This window comes from Bombus flavifrons, chromosome 15, assembly GCF_040668555.2.
Source record: "Bombus flavifrons isolate JBK064 chromosome 15, iyBomFlav1_principal, whole genome shotgun sequence".
NCBI classification, from domain to species: domain Eukaryota; kingdom Metazoa; phylum Arthropoda; class Insecta; order Hymenoptera; family Apidae; genus Bombus; species Bombus flavifrons.
Window position 1 is genome coordinate 10,818,447 of NC_138456.1, and position 21,092 is coordinate 10,839,538.

General features: G+C 37.4%; 1 protein-coding gene across 6 annotated transcripts; it reads right to left on the minus strand.

Annotated features, from left to right (window-relative positions):
* Positions 1-16: 16 nt before the first annotated feature.
* Tk (tachykinin) lies at positions 17-21,014 on the minus strand. 6 transcript variants are annotated; one of them, XM_069128675.1, is made up of 9 exons: positions 19,614-21,014; positions 19,011-19,462; positions 2,983-3,084; positions 2,717-2,909; positions 2,295-2,483; positions 1,618-1,869; positions 1,258-1,477; positions 962-1,184; positions 17-883 (listed from the first exon to the last, which is right to left on the minus strand). In XM_069128675.1, exons 4-8 carry the CDS (start codon positions 2,906-2,908, stop codon positions 1,021-1,023), a joined length of 1,017 nt encoding a protein of 338 aa, XP_068984776.1. In that variant the 5' UTR covers position 2,909; positions 2,983-3,084; positions 19,011-19,462; positions 19,614-21,014; the 3' UTR covers positions 17-883; positions 962-1,020. The 6 variants fall into 6 exon arrangements, with proteins under 6 accessions (XP_068984776.1, XP_068984774.1, XP_068984775.1 ...); XM_069128673.1 differs by lacking the exon at positions 2,983-3,084 and having other exon boundaries at positions 19,011-19,222; positions 19,366-19,462; positions 19,614-21,010; XM_069128674.1 differs by lacking the exon at positions 2,983-3,084 and having other exon boundaries at positions 19,011-19,222; positions 19,356-19,462; positions 19,614-21,010.
* Positions 21,015-21,092: the final 78 nt, after the last annotated feature.

A 21,092-nucleotide genomic window follows, 5' to 3' on the forward strand; every position in this document is an offset into this window, starting at 1 on the left:
AAGCAAGTAAATCAAATAACTTATATAGATATTTATTCTCTTTTTTAAATTGCCAGAGACTTGTTTCACACTTACAAATCACAACATAGATAGGTCTTTATCATTGGGTAGAATACTAAACGATTACGTATTCTAAAACTTATTTGCAAACAAGCTGTGTTTAACAAATATCGTTCATGTGACAAAACACGAAAGGAGGTGAGGTATCGATAGTATAAAAATATTGTGTTGTATAGTCATAACAATCACATTGTATTCCGAGAAAGGAATGAACTTAAAGTATATTTAATTTTATTTGCTGATTGAAGCGTAAAATATCTGTATACATACATATCGGTGATTTCTTTTTCCAAGAAAAATAGTATCTTCTATCTACTTCTATATTATTTATGTCCGTTTTAAGTTGCTCCTAAGTCGACATAACAGTCTCGAGAATGACGTGGAGAATGTAAAAAATAAATTAATATTTTGTATCAAAATTAAAAGGGTAACGGTAGGAATAAATTAGCAACCAAAAAGAGAGAGAGAGAGTGACGTCTTTTAAGCCCTTTTCAAAATATAAGAAATAGGAACGCGCTCTGTAATACGCTCGAGGTCTACGTATATATGTACATTGGCGGTGTACGGATATGTCGTTGAAACTAAAATCTTGAGGGGAGAAGACAACGTATTCTTTCACAATGTACGCATGGAATGCAATGACAATAACGAGGACAGTCTACTGATAAAAGTACCGCGTTGTCTTCCCCTATCCTTAGGTATACCTATCAAGCGATACAGTCTAATACACGTTTAAACAAAAAGACTAGCATTACACAGTGATTATTGTTGTTGTGTTGCCATTGTTGCCACCAACAAAACCAGTGCTATTACTGCTAATTGCCTGAAATAAAAAACGTCGATAAAAAGTAAAACTTTATTCACAATATTACCTACAATTATAATAAGTTCATCAAGTTACCTAATAACATTCACGAATCTTCATTCATACTCCTTTCGATGTTTCTTTACTGAAATACATTAATAGACAGATTGCAGAGACGACGCTTTTTTGCCTCTCACCCCTACGAATTTTCCTCGGAATTCCCATCGTGGATTCTTCTTTCCTCTGACTCCAAGATATCTGAAGGGTGATCGCTTTTCAATTTCGTACACGGCAAGATTGTTTCCCGGGTTGCTTACGCCTGTTTGAGGTACCACAATCCGTAATTTATTTGATCGTAATCTTTTTCAACGTTATATAATTTATATAAATACCTTGATAACCGATCGTCGTTTGCTTAGGGCTCGAATTAGATCCGTAAATCTCTCCAACGTTCCTTTTACCTCTCATCCCATGAAAACCCATGCGAGCTCTTTTAAACGAATCGCTACCGCTTTCTATATCTTGAAAATCCGCAGCCCTTTTCTCGTAATCTGACGGATTCATCGAATAATCTAAATAATCATCGAACGTATCCTTCCTACGTTGCAGCCCCTGCAAAGATTCCCTAGATCTTTTAAGATTCGCACTATTTAATACGAATACATAATGTGTACAGTGCTCGTATACAGCGCAATTTCTTTCGTTTATGTTGCACACAAAGCATTGGGAAATATTTTACATACTTTACTCACCTGAAACCCCATAACGTCTTGTTTATCAAGATCTTGCCACGGGTCAAGAATTAATTTTTTGCCTCTCATCCCGTGGAATCCCATTGGAGCTCTCTTCTCCCATAAGAATTCGCCTTCCTTATCGAAAATATTTGGATATCCTTCCATCGACAATATTCTCTTTTCATAATCTTCTGGATAATCAATCACGTACATGTCTTTGCTTCTTGGATCTTGGAATCTCGTGGTAGTCTTTTTAATTTCATCTAAGATCTGCACGTATAGAAAACGTATATAGGTATAATCATAATATTCGGACAAGGAAACAAAGATTATTCTTATTCTATTATTTCTCCGAACGCTTTCATTTCCTTCGTAAGGTAGGTTCTTGCTTTACAATAGAAACGAAGCTTTTACCATTTACTGAAGTAACTATGCAACGTATGTAATGGTGGCGTAAATTTTTAAGTTTCATCGTTGTAAATTCTATCGTTTCCCAAGAGCGTAGTTTAAAGAGCGCGTTGAATTTGTTTCTTTTCCATTTGTTAAAGACTATTGAAAGAAGTTACAGGCGTAAAAAGGGGGAAAAAGAACGAAGGAGAAATAGATCGATGTAAACGAGTAAAAAGTAATATTTCTTTGCCTCGCGTCACACTTTTCAAATGATCTTCGGAATTCCAGGTTCGCTGTTTGCCTACCTCCTCGAGAGATTTCTTGCCTCTCATTCCCTGAAATCCCATCGGTGCACGTTTGTAATATTCGTCATCTAACGAAGCTTTCTTGCCTCTCATGCCTTGAAAACCCATCGGCGCACGCTTATTAGTCTCCTCGGGGAAAAGTTGATTTTCAACGTCAGCGATTATCGAGTTTTTCTTTCCACGCATTCCCTGTACACACGCAACCACGCATTATGCATAATGTCAATAAATTCCTGAAAGACGTGCACGCTAAACGAATAGCTAATTGCAGCAAGTATATAAGATTTCTATCGAGTGGTAAAATAATAATATCGTACAATGGTAAAATAATAATTCTCGAAAGAATAAGTTAATAATGCAAAAAGAATAATATAATATTATACAAATAACAAGCATTTCATACATGATTTTAGATGCTTTACCTGGAAGCCCATGATCGCACGTTTCAAAATTCCAAAGTCCTCCGAATCCAAAGAGTCAAAATTCTTTTTCCCACGCATTCCTTGAAATCCCATAACGGCACGTTTGTCGGAGAGAACATTTTCTGACATGGACTCTTCGGCGATCGCGAATGTGACGGATACCATTAACAAAAACGTCGAAGGGATGATCATTCTGTAAAGGATTGGATCATCGTTATTAATCTGTTACCCCGAGTTCTATGTTTTATGTTACAAGTTACGTATACTTTTAATTCAACTTTTTCTCATCGAGGAATGGGATATTCTCGGCAAGGCACTTTTATCGTTCGTTGTCCTAGCTCGTATACCAGGATATTTCTCCCACGAGGCTATGATTTAAGTAATGGAATTTTACTCAGTTTATCTTATCGTATGGCATACACATTCCCATATACATATATATGGACAATACATGTAAAAGACTGAGATTCTTAATTCTTAAACGAAGTGCACGACAAATGCACGAAAAATGGTCAGTTATTTGATTGACAACGTCATCGGTATTGGGTAGACCGGCCAATGTCTGCGTGTCAAGAATGAAATGATATTTTGCGGCAATTCAGATCGACAGACAGCTGTTCGTCTATTCTACATTCTATTTTAAAATTCGTACGAATCCGCTCGTGCCGACTCTTATCGTTGTCAACTACGGTGTCGACGTAAAGTAATTTACAGGACGCTGCGTTTGAATTTCAAATATCGTCGCCTCTTTCATCAAAAGTGCGTCGTGTACGTTTTACTGTCTATTACCATGATTGTGTCTTAGTAAACGAATGTTTTATGAATACTAAATGAGAAATAAAACAACGCAATTCCTTTCTTGCCGTAACTTTTACGCGTATTATTGCTTGGCGCCTCTCCTCTCTTGTATATTTTAAAACCCATAGATATACGTTTGCTTATTTAAAATACGTTTTTCAATTTTTCAGAACGAAAGACAGAAAGAGAGAGAGAGAGAGAGTATCGAAACGAAATAAGAATAGTTTCTAGAAAGTTGGTACGAGGCAGAAGAATATAAGAAGAGTAGTAAAAGACAGAATAATTTTTGATGAAAAACCTGAGGATCTTTGTAGGTAACTTGACACTTTATCGACCGATAGCCGATTAATCGGCTTTCCGTCGCCGACAATCTTTCTCATTATTTGAGCAGTAATTTGTTATTTAGTGCTAAGGTACTTTGCCCAGTTGCGTCAGTTGCGTTGCTTCGTAACCTCCCACAGTTTTATATCAATTTGAAAACTTACCGTTCGCGATGAACGAAAAGAACGGTATCGGAGAGTCTAAACCGAGACAGAGCCTGAGTTGCCGGTCGGATGCGCGTATGCTGTTGAACCGCTGGCGGTCAGTAAAGTGTTAACAACACCAACGATCGAATACAAGAGGCCATTCATTAATCAGAACATCAGCATATGTGGAACATTTCTATTCGACGTTTCTCTCGCAACATTTTTTCGATTTTCTAAATTTACAGTTTCTCGATGGCCAAAAACGTTACGAACTCGATAAATGGCCAAATAATAATCGCGTAATGTACGTTAACGAGCGTATCATCGTCTTTCGTCGATCGGTAGTGAAGAGTAGGACCACAGATATCGCTTTGTAAGTTTAAACGACGCGGTAAACCGGTGTCGGATCGTATAGCTTGATTAAAACGCCTCTCGACATCGCATCTCGTAGTAGCACCTCATTGCCCTCGTGGTTTCTCCCATCATCGTCCGTCCGTGTTTGAAATTTATGGTTTCATTTCGTTTAACTTTGTGACGCTGCAACAGCCTTCGTCCGATTCTTTACGTTTAAACGAGGTAATCTCTCGCGAACGAAAAGTTTCAGGGGACAATTTTTTTTTTAAACAAAAGTTTGTTTCTGATCTCTTAAAATTGCGATGAATTACTCCGCCGTTTTGATTATCTTTACAAGAATGGTCAGTTAGATCCTTACACTGTATGTTTTCCATCCTTTCAATATTATGCCGGCTACTATACTTCGGATGTTTCGTATAATTCTGCATATTACATACGTCTCTTGTATTTTTGCGCACACAGATCTTTCATAAATGCGCCAACATCCGCTGTCCAGCGAATAAGTAAACAGATCGAGCGAAGATTTTTAAGCTTCTACGTAAAGCTAAGCTTACCGTAAGTACAGTTTACCATTTAGTCGCGATAAATCGATAAATTTGAACATACACGGTAGCACGTTTAAAACTTTCTTTTGGACAGGGCAGAGTTAAATCGACGAAGAATTTGAAACTGATCGGCAAATGATCCGCGTTAACGAATAGAACCGTGGGTGACCGTCGAGGTCAGCTCGTCGGTTGACGTAGAGTAAACGGAGCGATGATTTCCCGACTCGATAAAGAGACCGATAGAAAGGGAGAGGAAGGATAGATTGGCGGGTATTCGGGGAAGACAAGGGAGCAGCATCGTTGCTTCAGGTGATGTCGTATAGATTCTACGCTGAGCCCCGGCTCTTCTTCACGGGTCGGTCACTCGTGTAATCGTTGGAAACAAGCCGTCTTTGTATTCCATATTTTCTCTCAAAATCAATGATCCGCGACCAACAAACTTTTATTTGAGACACAATCCGATATTCGATGAAATCATTTTCTTACGAGCGACTGTTGCATACTAATTTCTACTTTCGTTCAAAATTCTTTCATCCAGAGCATTGTACTCTGTTTGACGAGCATTACGCCGCTTCAATTATTTTATTCCGTACTTGGTATAAATCTCTCTAGGTTCGCACGTACAGAAAAGTTAAAAGAGACGATGCTCAATTACAAAAACGATTCTAAGCTCGAAAGACGAAAAAAGAAAAAAGAGAAGGAGAAGATTCGAAATGAAGCGTCGTGACTGCGTTTAAGTTCAAGTATGATACATTATTTCGACTGAGTAGCTACGTACGGAGATGATTTTTTTTCAACGAAGGTGAAATAAAAATAGCTACGTTCACTGTACGGTAAGTAACGTTGCAATCTACAGCTGCGCACTGAAGTTGAATGGGGACGGAACACGATCGGATGAGATCGAGAGGTAGGCGTATGTAAGTACGTGTATCTGCGTGCACGCGTGCATCCGTGTATGTGCACAAAGGATTAAAAAAAAAAAAGTAGGAAAAAGGATGGGGGAAAGATAGAAAAACACGTGGAAACCAATACGAAACGGATTCGAATCATTGGTCTTTTGTTCCGTGGTAATCAATCTTTGCGTTAGGTTCTTTACGGTACCATTGTCGCAACGTCACGAGAGAGCCAAGAACGACCTTTACATTTACTCTTATCTTTACCTTTGCCTTTACCTTCGCTTATACTTCTATCTTCACCCTAACCAATAGTTTACCCTTAAGCTTAACTTTAACGTTACGCGGTTTCCTCTGACCAACACGAGAGACAAATATACGGACGTTATTTACTTCTCAACATACAGTGGCCCATGAAAGTGTTCGAACGCTTATAGAAACCTTTGCATCAAATCCCTGATTTCATCTGATTTGAAAATAGCTGCATACGCAGCGGAGATCAGCGCGTGTTTTTCCTAACGTTACCGCGATCTGTACCACATATACCGTAACGATTGTATTAATAATTTGCTTCAATGAAAACCTACTAATTGGACATCGGAAGTAAAAAAGAAAAAAGGATATTAATTTCCAATGACCTTTGCAAGTATCGACGAACAGATTCCTACGAAACGAGTTGGTTATTAGACAGAATCGTTAGTTCCTTCGCTTTATTCCGAGTTACATGAAATTAAAAAACATAAATGATACAAATAAAATTATCTTCATCGTCATCCCCTTATAACCTGATTTCGAAAAAAAGACAAAGTCGGCCAATGCATAATAAGCATTGGCATATTTCGTAAAAGATCGAGCGGTTGCGCGTGTTGCGTTTCGGGGTAATTTGTTCAGCTTGTGCTTCGATTATTTGCATCGTGAACAGAGTTGTTCGAGTCGAACGAACGTTCTAAAGGTTTCGCGTTAAAACTCAGCTGTTTGCTAGAAAAACAGCACCGATCACGATAAATACAGGGGAGAAAAACCATCTTCCCTTCTCTGGACCAAGTATCGGAGAGAAACTGGAAAAAGGAAAAACGGTTGTCATTGTAGCAGGGAAGAAATTATGAATGATTACCAGGGAAAGGTCGTGGTTGAGAAATCACCCGGAGATAAAATTGTGCACGTGTCGTAATATGGTTTTATAGGCTGGTACTTGCAATTCATTTACGTAGACACGTATTGTTGGATCCAATAAAAGAGACCGCAAATTGTAAGCATCGTTGCTATTTCGATGGAACGTGTTTCGACGAATCTTTGAAAATCTTCTTTGAAGTCGCTGATTCTTTCAATAGCGTAGTCGATGAAGTGATTTCTCGAACGAATATCTGGCATGTTTCATCGTAAATTGTACGATGATCTTCTTTTATCTTTCAGATTTCGCGTTTTCGCTGTATTATTTATTACGTATTTATATGCGCGATCGGGAAATTTCTATCTTTTGCTCATCGCCGAACGACGAAACGTACGCTCAACTCATCGTTAATTCTTTGGAATCCAGTTAATTCTTTTAACCTAAAAGGCCACGATCTTACTGACTGTCGATGAAACGAAGTTTAACTAAATTCGTGAACGTCTCCATACGACAGAATCGATTTACATATCAACATCGTGTTACATATAACCTAGTACTCTTTTATTTAAATTTAGGACAACAATCGGCGAATAAAATTTAATTAATTTCTGTACCAGAAACGTATAAATTAAATTACTTTCGTTGAAAAGTTCGATCGGGCAGTTGTTTGGAAATGCGTTGAATATTCTTCGTTGTTAAATCAAACCATGACGGTCACGTGTACGCGTGCTACCGTTCCAACGATCGGGAATAATTAAAGAGATTTGTTCGTAATGCAAATGAAAAATTACAAAGGCGAATTTTGTGCAAGTGGCAAGAAAATCGTAAAAAATGGTTTATTAAAATATTTACGGAGCTCGATAGATTTCTACGAGAGATCGATAGCAGAAGCATTAACACGGTTGGGATATGGTGCGTAAGATCGAAAGAAAATTGCATAAAGTCCTCGTCTGATCGTCTGACTTACGAAGAGGAAAGTATAGTAAAGGATAAAATAAATGTAAGTTTTGTGGAAAAAGGTTTTACGGGGATTTTCATTTCTTTTTTTTTTTTTTTTTTTTTGAAGAGAACGCAGACCTTTGTTTGTCGACAAAGAAGATTTTTCTTATTTCGTAGTTGTGATTTTGTTCGAAGGCTCGCAATTGGGTCTTTCTATTTGCAATTTCAATGATCATGGGCGTCATTGGGACATTTTTACCAACCTACGATCATTAATTGAAAAATTACCAAGTTTAAGAACTAAAGCTACCAAGAGTAGAAATTACATTCGTGCGGTTAGTCGATGAAAAGTGGAAAAGCTTGTTTGATAGATACCCTCTGCGATCTGTTTATTATTTTCGCATCGAACTGTCCACTTTCTCATCTATTTCTGATAAAAGACGGTTCAAACGATCTGAAGATATTTCGAAGTATTTTTATCGAAGAAATTATTTAAAGGTTTGAGGGAAGAAAAAGGGCGTCGATTATTAAAAGGAAGAAGGATTAGGAAAGAGTGACTTGCGATAGAAACATCGACTTAATATAGCTGTAACCTCGGTCTTAGTCGCACGTAGCAATGTTCGAAATGTAAATAACATCGATCGCCGCCATATAAATATTTATAATAAATCGTATTGTTTTCTCAGGAGAATAAAATTGGTTGTCCTCGGAGAAATCGCAAAGCTAGAGAGTTGAAAAGGTTCTTGGTACGAAAGAGGTTCGAGGAAGTTAACGAAAGAAAAGATAAACATTTTGTAAGTTGCGAAAACAATGCGCAAATGCGTTGCGATCGGAGAACACCGGCGGAAAAGCAGAAGAAAAAGAAAAAGGAATATGGAGGAGGAGCAAGAGGAAAAAGAAGAGGTACCATGCAAACAGATAAACACTCGACGAGGCAGAAAATTGTTCGGCCGCTTCTGCGAAGGCGGAGCAGAAAAAGGACGAGCGATGCAAGTGGTATATACATAGGTCTGAGTATTGGTTTTGTTCGGAAAACGTCGATACCTTTGGTTGTTTCGAGCATCGTTCAAGGCATATCCAATGGTCGCGTAAAACAAGCAAGGACGATCTTGATTTAGAGAAGAATAGTCGCGTTGCGGGCGTAACGTTTTCAACTCTTCAACAACGCCGTTTCCCAGCCAACGCTAGAAACGAGAGGAAGAACTATACATCGTCGGTGTAAGGAATCGAGGATTCGCGAAGAATTTGAATTTTACTAGCACATTGAGAGTTCTCAAAGAACAATGGAATCTGAGAAAAGAATATTTAGTATTATGAAAACAATATCTTCTTCTACTTCTTTTTTTCATAAATGGATAGATAGAAGATATCCGCGTATAAAATGGTAGCGAACAGAGCTAGAAGATAGCGTTGATGGTGGGCAACTGAATGATAACGAAGGGCTATTTATCGAAGAATTATCGTAAAATAATCGATACGAAACTCGGAAATAAGATTGCTACGATTTTCGGTGAAAACGATTTGTAGCGTTCTAGCGAGCTACTTTTCCAAGCAAGATTCATCGAAACTTTTATTATCGGGACGTTTCTTCGTTTCTTAGTTGTCAAATTGGTTCGCGATTCTGCGGCCAGCGAAACTTTTCAACTACGTATACATATTGTATATAAGATCGTATGCCTTGCAACCTGTTGCTGTCCGAGGTTGAACACGGTCGAATTCCATCGATTCTGCTTACACCGACGAAAGCTCTTGCAGAGGAGAATCGTCTTCGAAAGAAAGTGCGGGAAAAGCATGGATATATCTGAGAGGAACGGAAAAGATGGTTGTAATAAATTGATTTTCGTAGATTTCGTAGGAGACTTGAGAAAGCACGCAGTATAAAGGAAGTGCGCGTGTTAAATTTCATTACGATGTCAGAAAGGCAAAAGCTTAACAACCTTTTCTAACAGACGCTTGGATGGATACGACCATCCTCGCAACTGCGATTAAGCATGGTACGTTATTTCATGAAATTGTCAGAATGAAGCGGTATAAATGAAAGACGCTGTAAGTGAAAGCAAGTACCAGGTATAATACAAGATTATATTTTGAGAAAGTTTCTATATAAGTAGAACGGATACAGAAACGCGGAGCTCTCTCTCTCTCTCTCTCTCTCTCTCTCTCTGCTCGTTTCCAATCATCCGCGTGGATAGCAAGGAAGCAGTGCTTGTACTTAGCAACCCATATTTTGCTAACGATGCGACTTCGATCTCATACTGGAGTCGAGAGTCGGAAAACGATGCTGTCGTTACTGTTGCCACCAACCTGACAACGTTCCACCCCACGAAAGTAACGTCTGCTGGAGGAAGTAAGCAAGCTAATCGAATAAACGACAAATTGCATGCTAAATTGCAAAATCGTCGCGACGACTAGCTTCGGTGTTTGTTAAATTATGTTTCTTCTACTGTAAAGTAACCAAGTACTCGATAACTTATTCTCCTTCGAGGCTCGAACGATTACCAGAGTAATTACACGAACGAGCTTTACAATTTGATCTCACGATCTCTTCTCTTCCCTTCAGTTACCTTTCCTTGCCTTTCCCATGTTTCATCGTTTATTTGCCGAGATAACCATTTACTTTAATAGACGAAATATAGTTGAACGAATGTCGAAGCAGAATAAACGGAGAAATAGCGGCGGGAAGATGGATGCGTGAGAATACGGTTCCCCGAACTCGAACGAGAACAGGTGTTTGTTCAATATTCATCGTCGATTAATAAACGTACGAGGCGCCCTTAAGCACGCTCACGCGTACGCAATTTAAAACCTTTTAAAGGTAACCGCGAGTAAGCATGAATGCCGCAATTTCACCTAAAAACTTGATCTCGTTTTCGAAGACTCTTAGTTAAATTGTCGATAACTGTCCTGTATAATACTGTTCGACGTTCTTCGATTTCTTATCAATTCTTTCTACGGAAATCTAATTTGTACGCGTTTTCATTGATTACTGCCGTCGTTAATTACGTTTCCTGCCTTGGAGAAGAAATTTTCTAACTTTTTCTTAAACGAATTACATTTTGTAATATTATGCGCGTCTCGAGGCCCTTCAATCGCAAACCTTTAATCCCTTTAGTCTAATGAGACGAAGGCGAATGAGAGTAAGATGAAGGCATTTTTTAAAGACGTCCCATAATTAATTCGATTGCATAGCAACAACGATTATCTCTTTCTTCGATCATTTTCATTAATTCTCTTTCCCCTCTGAAGACCTATTCTTCTTATTCTAAAAAGATTTCTTTTTTCAATGAAATTTTGTGTCGTAATATCACACGAGTGTCGAATTTCTTTAAACATGTTTTATATTTATTCAGATAGTATATATTTTATTATTTTTAATTTTCTCTTCTATTCGAAGATCCTCTCCTCTATAAATATTTAACGTCGATCATCTTCCTTTCTTTCTTTCTTTCTTTCCTTAGAGCGATTCTCATTCCGACGAAATTTCGACACAAATTTTCAATTAATAGGCGATTATACAAGAAGAGTCTAAAAAGCATTTGGCCACGTAAACGTGGGAAACGCGATGCGGTGTGTGCATTGTGATGAGACGACGATCGATGAAAGCTGAATATATGAAAGTTTGATATTGCGTGTTTGCTCGCGTCTTGTGTCATAGCAATTTTACAGTTTTGAATCGTCCGATATTTATCCGTTCGGAGAAGCCGCGAGATTATTCCCGCTATTAGAAGCATACACACGTATACGAATGTGTGCGTGTATATCGACTGTATATCAAATGTATATCGACAAGTGCCATGTGATATACGAGCGTCGGCAAGCTTCACTTACCACCGATTCGATTCATTTCTGCCATTCCTGGTAATTACGCGGGATATTAATTATTAATCAGAGTAGATTGTCGCGCGTCGTCTTTCGTAACGATCGCACAGCTTACGATTCTATCTAAAAATAAAAGAGACTTCAATTCAGACAACAGGCTATGCCATATTTTTGATCGTCGTACGATTAAAGTTTTCCTCCAGTTTCGCATAATTTCATCGAGTTCTCGGAATATCGCGAAACTGACTTAAAGATATTAGGATCTTCTTCTTGCGTGTCTTATGAAAATACGAAAGCCCAAAGTATGAAAATAAGTACATTACGTATGCTTAGAGACCAAAAACCATAATCATCAAAAACGTGATCATCGATCAACGTTATAAATCGGAAAGTAGAGAAAAGCGATGGGGTTCGAAAATAGTATTTTTGAAATTCACATTGGAATTCCCAGTCGCTTATGCTACCTTCGGAACATAAATATTTCCTTCTTTTTCGGAAATTGAACATAATCGTTTACTAGTGTAAGGAGAACGAGGGAACGAAAAGTGAAATTGATCGGCCTGGCATTTGAGAAGCTCGCATATGCATATGTGTATTTCCTTCGTCAAAAACTATTATGGACGGAGTGTAAAAGATCTTCGTTATTTGGCATTCGGATGCCACTATCGTATCGCGTTATCCTGTGCCATACGATACCGTAGAATTCTATGATTTCAAAGCGCGATTGTCTGTTGCGTTGAAAATTAAACCGCTGCTCGTTATTGTCGAGAACGAACCTCATCTCAACATCCTATCACGTTCGAGATAAATTTTGGAAAGACTAGACAAAAGAAAAGGAACTACTTAGTGCGTGAAATGAAGAGAAGAGTAGCAGAAGAGGGAGAGGAACGACAGGGAGGGAGCACGGCAAGGAAGCAAAAGCCAAAGAAGGAATGAGCGCTTAGTTATGAGCGTTAGATTATATCTAACTTATAAGTTAGTACATAGAGATAGAGCAAGCAAGGTGCAATAGATATAGGTATAAGCAGTAAATAATAATAGAAGTGCTAGAGTAAGAGAAATATATGTAATGTAAGAGCATTATAAGACATGTAAACCGAAAGTCGTCCAAAGCCGAAAGGTATGGTCTAAGAATAAATAAATACAGTAAATAATAGTGCGTGAAATATGCGTATCCATTTGTAGATACACCTGTAGAAACGTGTTTCATAGTGTCACTCGTACTTCTGTATACAGACGTATGTGTCTATATACGTATAGTACACAGCAAGAAGCACCATGCAAACAGATTCGTGCAGGATACTGAAAAAAAGAATTTTATCGATGCGTATAATGGAATATTAACGAATTAAGATGATCGACAAGATCAGCTTGTCCGCAAAGTGGAACTCTATTTTATTCTGAACGATAGCGGACTAATTTCATTGAGAATAATTGACAAATCTTCGTAACAAAAACACCTTCGGGCATTGTACTAAAGTTGAGAAACATAAATAACCTTGTCAGAGTTATCATCAAATCTCTTTTCCCTTTTGGGGAATAAGTTACTAGGAAAACTTGTGATTTATCGTTATAGCGTGCATCGTAGTTTCGTGCTCGGTCTTACACGTGTTTTCAACGAATCGCCTTTTCACCATCCTATAATTATAATGTTTCTGTTCTTTAAACTTTTGAACGATCAAGAAACCCGACGATTATCGTACATCTGCCTTTGTACCGTTATCACGATGAAGTTTACCACGGTACAGTTGCGCCTGTCAAAGTGCAAATAAAAAATTGCGACAGGTAAGAGGGACGATAGATGGTGGTGTTGCAGATTGTCCTATCGATAATCCTTGTTGGCTATGTGACGTGGACAAATGTAAAAGGACACAGGGGAATCAGAATCGGAATATAAATGATATCCGACGTATTTGAGAAGAATAAATTTGCCGGAACATGTCTAAATCTTTTTCTTTCTTCTTTTTTGCCTATATGTGTACGAATATATGATATATACTTGTCGTATGATATACATATACATATGTGAGACATACACGCACTAAATAACTGTCATATACGTGTTTTTATCTTGCAAGTCATTGTGAAACACGTGCTGTGTTTCACGATGTTTCAATTGAAAGTTATCAGTCATTCTGCGATAAGTTTTTTCTTGACACGAGTGGGTGCACGTGTTTTGTTTGCCTGCAAAGTAACAGTTACAGGTTAAAAGCCTCGGGTTGTATTCGTTTAATTTTAAACGGTGTTCTAAAAGTGATGTAGAAATCTGTAACGAAAATTTGGAAATCGAAACTTGGATGGTTTCACGATGCAATAATCGCGCTACGTAAATAAATAGGCGACGAAATGAATTGTTTTCAAGACAAACCGTTTGTAGTTGGAAACGTTCCGTAGAAATAATAATTCTCTTATTAAAATGTTTCAATCTTGGTAAAAAATTCCAAAGTTAGAAGATTGTCCGAGCTTTTACGTTCCATTTCGATCGCACGATTTAACGCAATGGTGTGATTGAAAAAAGAATGTTTTCAGCTTTCGTTCGAAGCGAGTTAAGTAAACGGGAAAATCAATTTTTTCCACAAAGGTTCTAAAGAAACGAGAGGAAAATTTAGTAGTTACATACAAGAATAGCGGAAGAATTTGTACGAAGGAATACGTTGCTAGAGAAAATTCTTACAAATTGAAAGAAAAATCTACGCTAAATCACGTTTCCCTCTACGCTAAACTGCGTCTTCTTTGAATCTTCGCACCCGTAACGATAAACGAGGATAAATGAAACGAACTGGAACGTTCGCTCGAATCCAACGTTTAGATTTTTCATTTCTTTAACCTTGTCTGTTTGTTCAGATAATTTGTATTAAAGTTAGACTCGAAACTGTCGGTGATAGTTAATAACGAATAAAAATGAAACTTTGTGTAACGCGTGCGTCCGAGTTCTTTGCGTTTAACCAAATGAAAGGAACGATGAAAGCAACCAGGTCTACGTGGAATATAGTTGGTAAACCGCCCGTATTTTATCTCTATCATATTTTGTCTTTGACGTATATGTTGCACGCGTTTGTAGAAAACATCTGTAGACATATACAGGGTGATTGGTAACTGGTGGTACAAGCGGAGAGGAGGTGATTCTACGCGAAAAAAGAAGTCGAAAATATAGAATAAAAATTTTTTTGTTAATTCTTTTTTTTTTTTAATTTTTCCATCGAGATAGCGATCTACAGTGAGATCCGTTATAACGAAACGCGATTTTCTCGAAAACAAAGCCTCGAACGAAAAATTTTTATTCTATATTTCCGACTTCCTTTTTCGCATAGAATCAGCCCCTTTCCGCTTGTACCACCAGTCACCAACCACCCTGTATTTTATAAAATCACAAGCATCGTGTTACACGTTTTTCTGTAAACTTCGTAAACGAGAATATCACCGAATACTGTTTTCCGATCTTCGTTTAAACGATGGTAGATAAGTAGCCAATTACAAGTGGATTAACGACCGATTAGCCCGCAATGAGAAAATGCTCGGTTTAGCCAGATAGTACGGGATAAGAGTTTCGAAACTGTACCTACATTGATGCTAGTCGATCGTCGATTTACGGTATAAATTACAAACGAGTTTCCAATGGAGTAGGGAACTAGTTTCAAGCACTTGGAAATTCTTCCTCTACTTTTCTCCTCTACACCTTTCGATGCGATTGCGTTAAATACGAAAGCTTCCAAATCGAAAGGTCTTCTTTCTCTGTCTATTTATTTATCTACGAAACTCCTGTGAAATTCATTGTTCTTCCTATGACGGTCGTACTATGCCTTACTATTTGCTTAACGTGTTCTGCGAAGTTTATCACAATACATCCTTTGTTAGGTCCAAGCGTCCACGTTTTATCGCGAATACACCTAATTTGACAATGATCAGAATCGCCTACTCTTTGAATTAAGTTTTACCCTTTGCACATGCTTGCCTCTTTCGAAACAAATTTCCAACAATAAACAACTACCGTTATTTTCACACAAATGTTCGCACTTCTGTCATAAATGTTTGTCAATAAATTGAATAAATAAATCCTGTCAATAAATTTAGCTCACATTGAATCCTTCCAAGGTTAATTCTCCCAGGTTGATCATTTATATTCTAAAAGTAATTTAAAGTGCCACACAGATGATAATGGTTAGAAAGATACTTACACGACGTTTTAAAGTATCAAGTCGATGGAAAAAAGGAAGTCGATGACTTGAGGTTTTTATCTTAAGCGAATTAACGACGATCGTTTGAAGTAGAAGTACGAATTGATAGATTGGCGAGTGATGTAAGCGAATTGTTTTCGTTTAGAAGAGGAAAGCGACAAGTAGTACGAGTCGACGTATGATTAGGCGAACGGAACCATTTGCTTGATTAAAGCACGCGCTTCCAAATACGTTGGTAACTGTGTTATTTTGTCAGATTGAGTTAATTAAAAGTATAAGATATGAACGATCACAATGGAGTAACGTGTTCTTGTGTAATTATGTACGTCGTTATATTTAGATGCAAATCGTATCGTGCAAGTTTTAATTAAATCTCCATTCTTAAAAACCTTTCGGATAACATTGCATATATATATAGATATGACAAAGAGGTCATTTTTGACGGGTTTTCTCTTCTAGATTTACAGTTTTACGCTGTATGTAACATTATCGCTGTTTCTCATCCTTCGTCATGTTGCTCGTGGGAAAAAAGTGAATGGGCAAAATTTTAATAGGAATAACGAAAGAATAATGATCGAAGTTTTGAAAGAATTTGCGACAAAAAATGCGACCACGTAATCATAATGCGAAACTCGTGTATTATAGCTGTTATATATCGTATATGACATTGATATGTATACGATAACATGCAAATGACGGCGTTAAACACGACGAGTCGAACATCAAACACAATGATACACGTAAAAAGAGAGGGAGAAGCAAATGTATCGATGAAAATTGTGCAAAGAAACAAAACAGGACTGCGTGAGTAAAGGAAAACTTGTAATTCCGTATTTTTTCTTGCTGTACGAGAACAATTTCGTAGGAGAAGAAATCGCGTTTTCTTGATCGAGAACCAAAGAACGTTCGAAAAAAGTCTGTTTTATCCGGCAATGATAAGATTCGTTCTTAAGTCACTTTATATCCTTTTCTTAAATACGGTACTGGAAGATGAAGTAAAATGAACGACAGATGGAAAGACTGTACAGAGAGAATTGAACCGTGGAACGGTGAAGAGATAAAGCTAATAGCAATCGTGCGTTCTCGCGTGCACTTTCTACGAAAAGAGCGGCGAATTATTCGTTTCTCGAAGAAATTGAAAGAACCGCGAAAGAACAGAGCGGTCGATAAGAGGAAAATATGAAATTGTTGAAACGCGGTAAGTAGACGTTAAGAAAAGTAGACCCCTTCGGATTATGCGCATTAATCAGTCGAATGGATGTATTTACGGAACTCGCGTGTTCTTCGTAATAAAATGTTCTTCTTGATTGCGATGCTAATGATACAAATGTAGATGTCGAGCACCAATACGATGTTGTACGATCGTTATGCCGTTTACGTAGCTTGCCACGGAAAATATGTGTCAATACGAAGATTTCATCGAGTGTCTGGAACAACGAATTTAAAGATCTGATTAAACTTTTGCAATTACGTTCGATAGTAACGGCGGCAGTTAATTTCGAGCGTACGCGCGTTTTGCGTTGAAACGATCGGTGCGCTCAAGAGGATTGATCAAGTATAAAGAGAAGGGTACACTTAAAATGTAAAGTTTTGAATATGGCAATCGGTTGATTAAACGCGTATACGCGTTTCGATACGAGAAATATTATGCTGAAAAGCAACGAGCACGCTCGATCAAAGTTCGTCATTCGGATTCATAAACGAATGGCAAATTTGGTAAAATCCAAAATGATGAATTTACATTCGAGAGATACGTTCGACTGTGCGTCGACGAATAGAGAAATCGAAACGGAGTTTGAAACAATCGAGCGAATTCTATATTGGCAAATTAAAGCGTAGCTTTATCCACTGTATAGAATCTTCGTGCCAGTTACATTTCATTCGTTTGGTTTGTTTTTAGCTCCATTGTAATTAAAGTAACGCGAAAAGTGCGAATTGGAACAATGTAGAAACTTGTTAGACGTTATACCTATTCGATCGAACAAAATCGTTCGCAATTTTATTGTTTCGACGAATGGGTACTTTCAACAAACTAATTACTTTCTTAGCCATTGCCTCTTCGCTCGATGGTAATACGTTTGTTTAACAATAGCTAGAAAATCGCGGAAAATGCGCTTATAATAGTTTTTCACTGTTACAAATACGTTCGTTATTGTTCGATACTTTCGTCGACTCCAATAATCATTTCTGTCGTTAATGTTTTATGAAATAAAACTCGAACATTTTTTAATTTACTGTCGAATGCTGTTGGTCGTATTTGTACGTTCTATTTGGAAGCCTGTTGCTTCGGAAAATCGTTCGTATATGTATACACAATATAAGTACATTAAGAGTGCTGACATTTAACACAAATTGAATGCTTCCCACTGCTTTTATTTTTTAGCCATTTTATTGTAAATTTGTTGCTTTAATTACGTTACACGTGTTTTATAACATAAAATATTAATTAAAACAAAATTTATTGGAAGTTTTCAACAGATGTAATACTTATGACTGTGTATGACCGTACGCTTCTACTTTAACTTCTAGCATTCCTAACTTCCGAACAATATCGTTCTTCTTCTTTCTCTTCCTTCCTCGCCATCCTTTCGCTCTTTATTTCTTGTTTGACGAATATCTGTACGTATACAGTACACAAATATATGTATATTCACATATGCATGAAAACGCGTTTATAAAAGCATGTGCTAACTGGAGAACGAAAGCACATACGTAGCTCGGATGGTTTGCAAACATCGCGACTGTGAGAAACATATTTGGCGACTTAAAAGCGGAAGAGAAGGAAAGCAAACTGACCGAGAAAGGAAATAAGAAATGTAAATATTAACGCCACGTACATCACAGAACGATATTTCAATTTATTATTTCAATGCATTATATTTCGATGTAGTTTTGAATTCTTTATTCGATGAAAAGTTAACGCGTCTGTTGTTCCCTGTATATTTCATGTATCGCCCGAAGCAGTTTCGAACGCGGTGTATTATCTCTGCTTTAAAGTTTACCGAAAACGTGAGCTTGACTTAGCGTGGAATTATTATAGAGACCATATTGATTGTTTAATGATTCGTAAATGATTCAAGAGAACAAGAATAGTAGCGGTATATATGTATCGTGTATATATATGTAGTTATTTCTAATTATAGAAACAAAAAAAAATCGACCTGACGACTCGTAAAAAAAATGTAATGTGCACCTGTTACCTTGGTAGATGAGCGTAAAGATGTCCTCGTGAGTAGGATAACGATGATTTTCGTTGTCGATTGGCTCGAATTAAAGATTCGTTTACGACTCTCGGAGGAGCAGAGGGTGATTCAAAGTTGAGACCCGATCGACGTGACGGACAACGATGTACTGACGCTCCGCGTGCTTCACCTTTACATAGGCCGGCGTAGTGACGTCACGAATCTGCGGGGACCAATGAGAAAACGAAGCTTGCACCACCATTGGGGATAGAAATCTAACCCCGTACCCCTTTCATCGCAAATATCTCTCGGACAAACTTGTAGCTATCTCGAATACATAATGTTTGGCTAACCACTGATTTTCACCTTCGATCTTCTCCCTTATCAACGGCAAACATTTCCACTTTTTCTTCTTCCACTTGCTTTTCTTCTTCCTTCCGCAGCCTCTCGCATATTCACGCATCTACGAATAAAAATATATCAGTTGGCTAGCCTTGGTAACGATAACGAGTAGACAGTGTACATTAATTTTCCATTGCTCCAGTAATTTGTTATATCAAAGTCCCGTTCCTTTAATTATGTTCGCAAATATCTGAATTTGTATAAATTCGCACCTGAATAACGAGGAATATTCTTCTGGTTGGCGATCGCGTATCGGATATCGAGCAACAGAGTTTCGTTACGACCGTCCGCTCTGTGCACCGCAGCTCTCGTTAACTTCCACGTCAACAATAACTTCTTTCGACGAGGAAACGACGTTTTGTAAGTGTCTTCCTTTATCGTCTTATCGTTCCTAAATTACAATTCTCGGGTTTTATTCCGTGCATTTGTTCGACCGAATAAACGAATAACAAGGAATTGTGTTCGAATAACTTTGCAACATCGATCGGCAAGATCGTTCGATGAAATCGTTGATGCTCCAGAAGAAGAAGACGGTAACGCATCATTTTGCGGCTATTTGCATACGATTAACACAGCTAATATCAAGTTGTAACAAATGTTTCGAAAGTTACAGGTGCGTGGCATAATTTCCTTCGATTCATTTATATTCATGGGAAGGTACAAATTTCAAAATATTCCACCCACGATATGATTAAAACAAGTATTTGTTCTCGAAACAGTTTTCGTTTAGATGAAAAGTGATGTGCCTCTAAACGTACGGGTGTCTGTTTTATCTCAATGCGCTGAAATATCTTTTATGTTAATGGTGCTACGAAAAAAATGTTTCATCAAAAATCGTTTGTTACCGAGGGAGACGTTAAGCGGTGTAAGTATTTCTTTTGTAATTCGTACAGTGTGGGAGATCTCAAAATCAATTTAATTTTTTTGAACGGACCTATACATCTTCTTGCATACGTTCGATGCATTTTGCAACTCTCTGCAAAAACGTATTAAGGTACTTGGGTCGAGAAGTATTTAGTAATTTGAAAGACATTTTAACTTTACTCTTGCAAAACTTATCGTACAAAAGACGTTTATATTCCCTTTACATTGATACGATGAGTTTTACAAGATTAAAGCTAAAATACCTCTGAAACTAATCATTTCTTGACCAAGATATCATAATTCTTTATCGTTGGGAATTAAAAAATGTATCGAATGGTGTGTAAGAAAATACATAGATCCATTTAAAGAAAAAATTAAATTGCCTTTGAAATTCATCCCGACTATAGCAGGTACAAAAAAGGTATTTGCATTGCATAACGTCTCTCTTCGTACTGACCAACATATTCTTCCTAACGTCAATTCCTTAAAAGATATTTCAGTGTACTGAATTTGAACAGACACCCTATGTAGAAAATATATTTCAAAATCTATGTTATCGAGAAAAGATAATGTTTTCAAGTGAAACGAACAATATGTTCGTTTCGCAGATAGATAGGCGAAAGCGTCCAAGCAGATGCTTTTGTTGTCGATCAAATCACAGAACAGAGATATCGCATTAATACTCTTTAAACGTTTGAAACAGTTTTAATCAATTGCTCATATCTACCCTATTTCCAAGTAATAATTTGCCTATAAATCAAAACGAAAATTTACATTGTATTATCACATTATATATATATATATATATATTATACATATATATATTC

Coding starts and splice junctions, on each gene's coding strand:
- Tk (XM_069128671.1), bottom strand. Junction 1,478..1,617: donor AAGACGTTATGGGGTTTCAG/GTGAGTAAAGTA, acceptor GAATCTTTGCAG/GGGCTGCAACGTAGGAAGGA. Junction 1,185..1,257: donor AACGACGATCGGTTATCAAG/GTATTTATATAA, acceptor TACCTCAAACAG/GCGTAAGCAACCCGGGAAAC.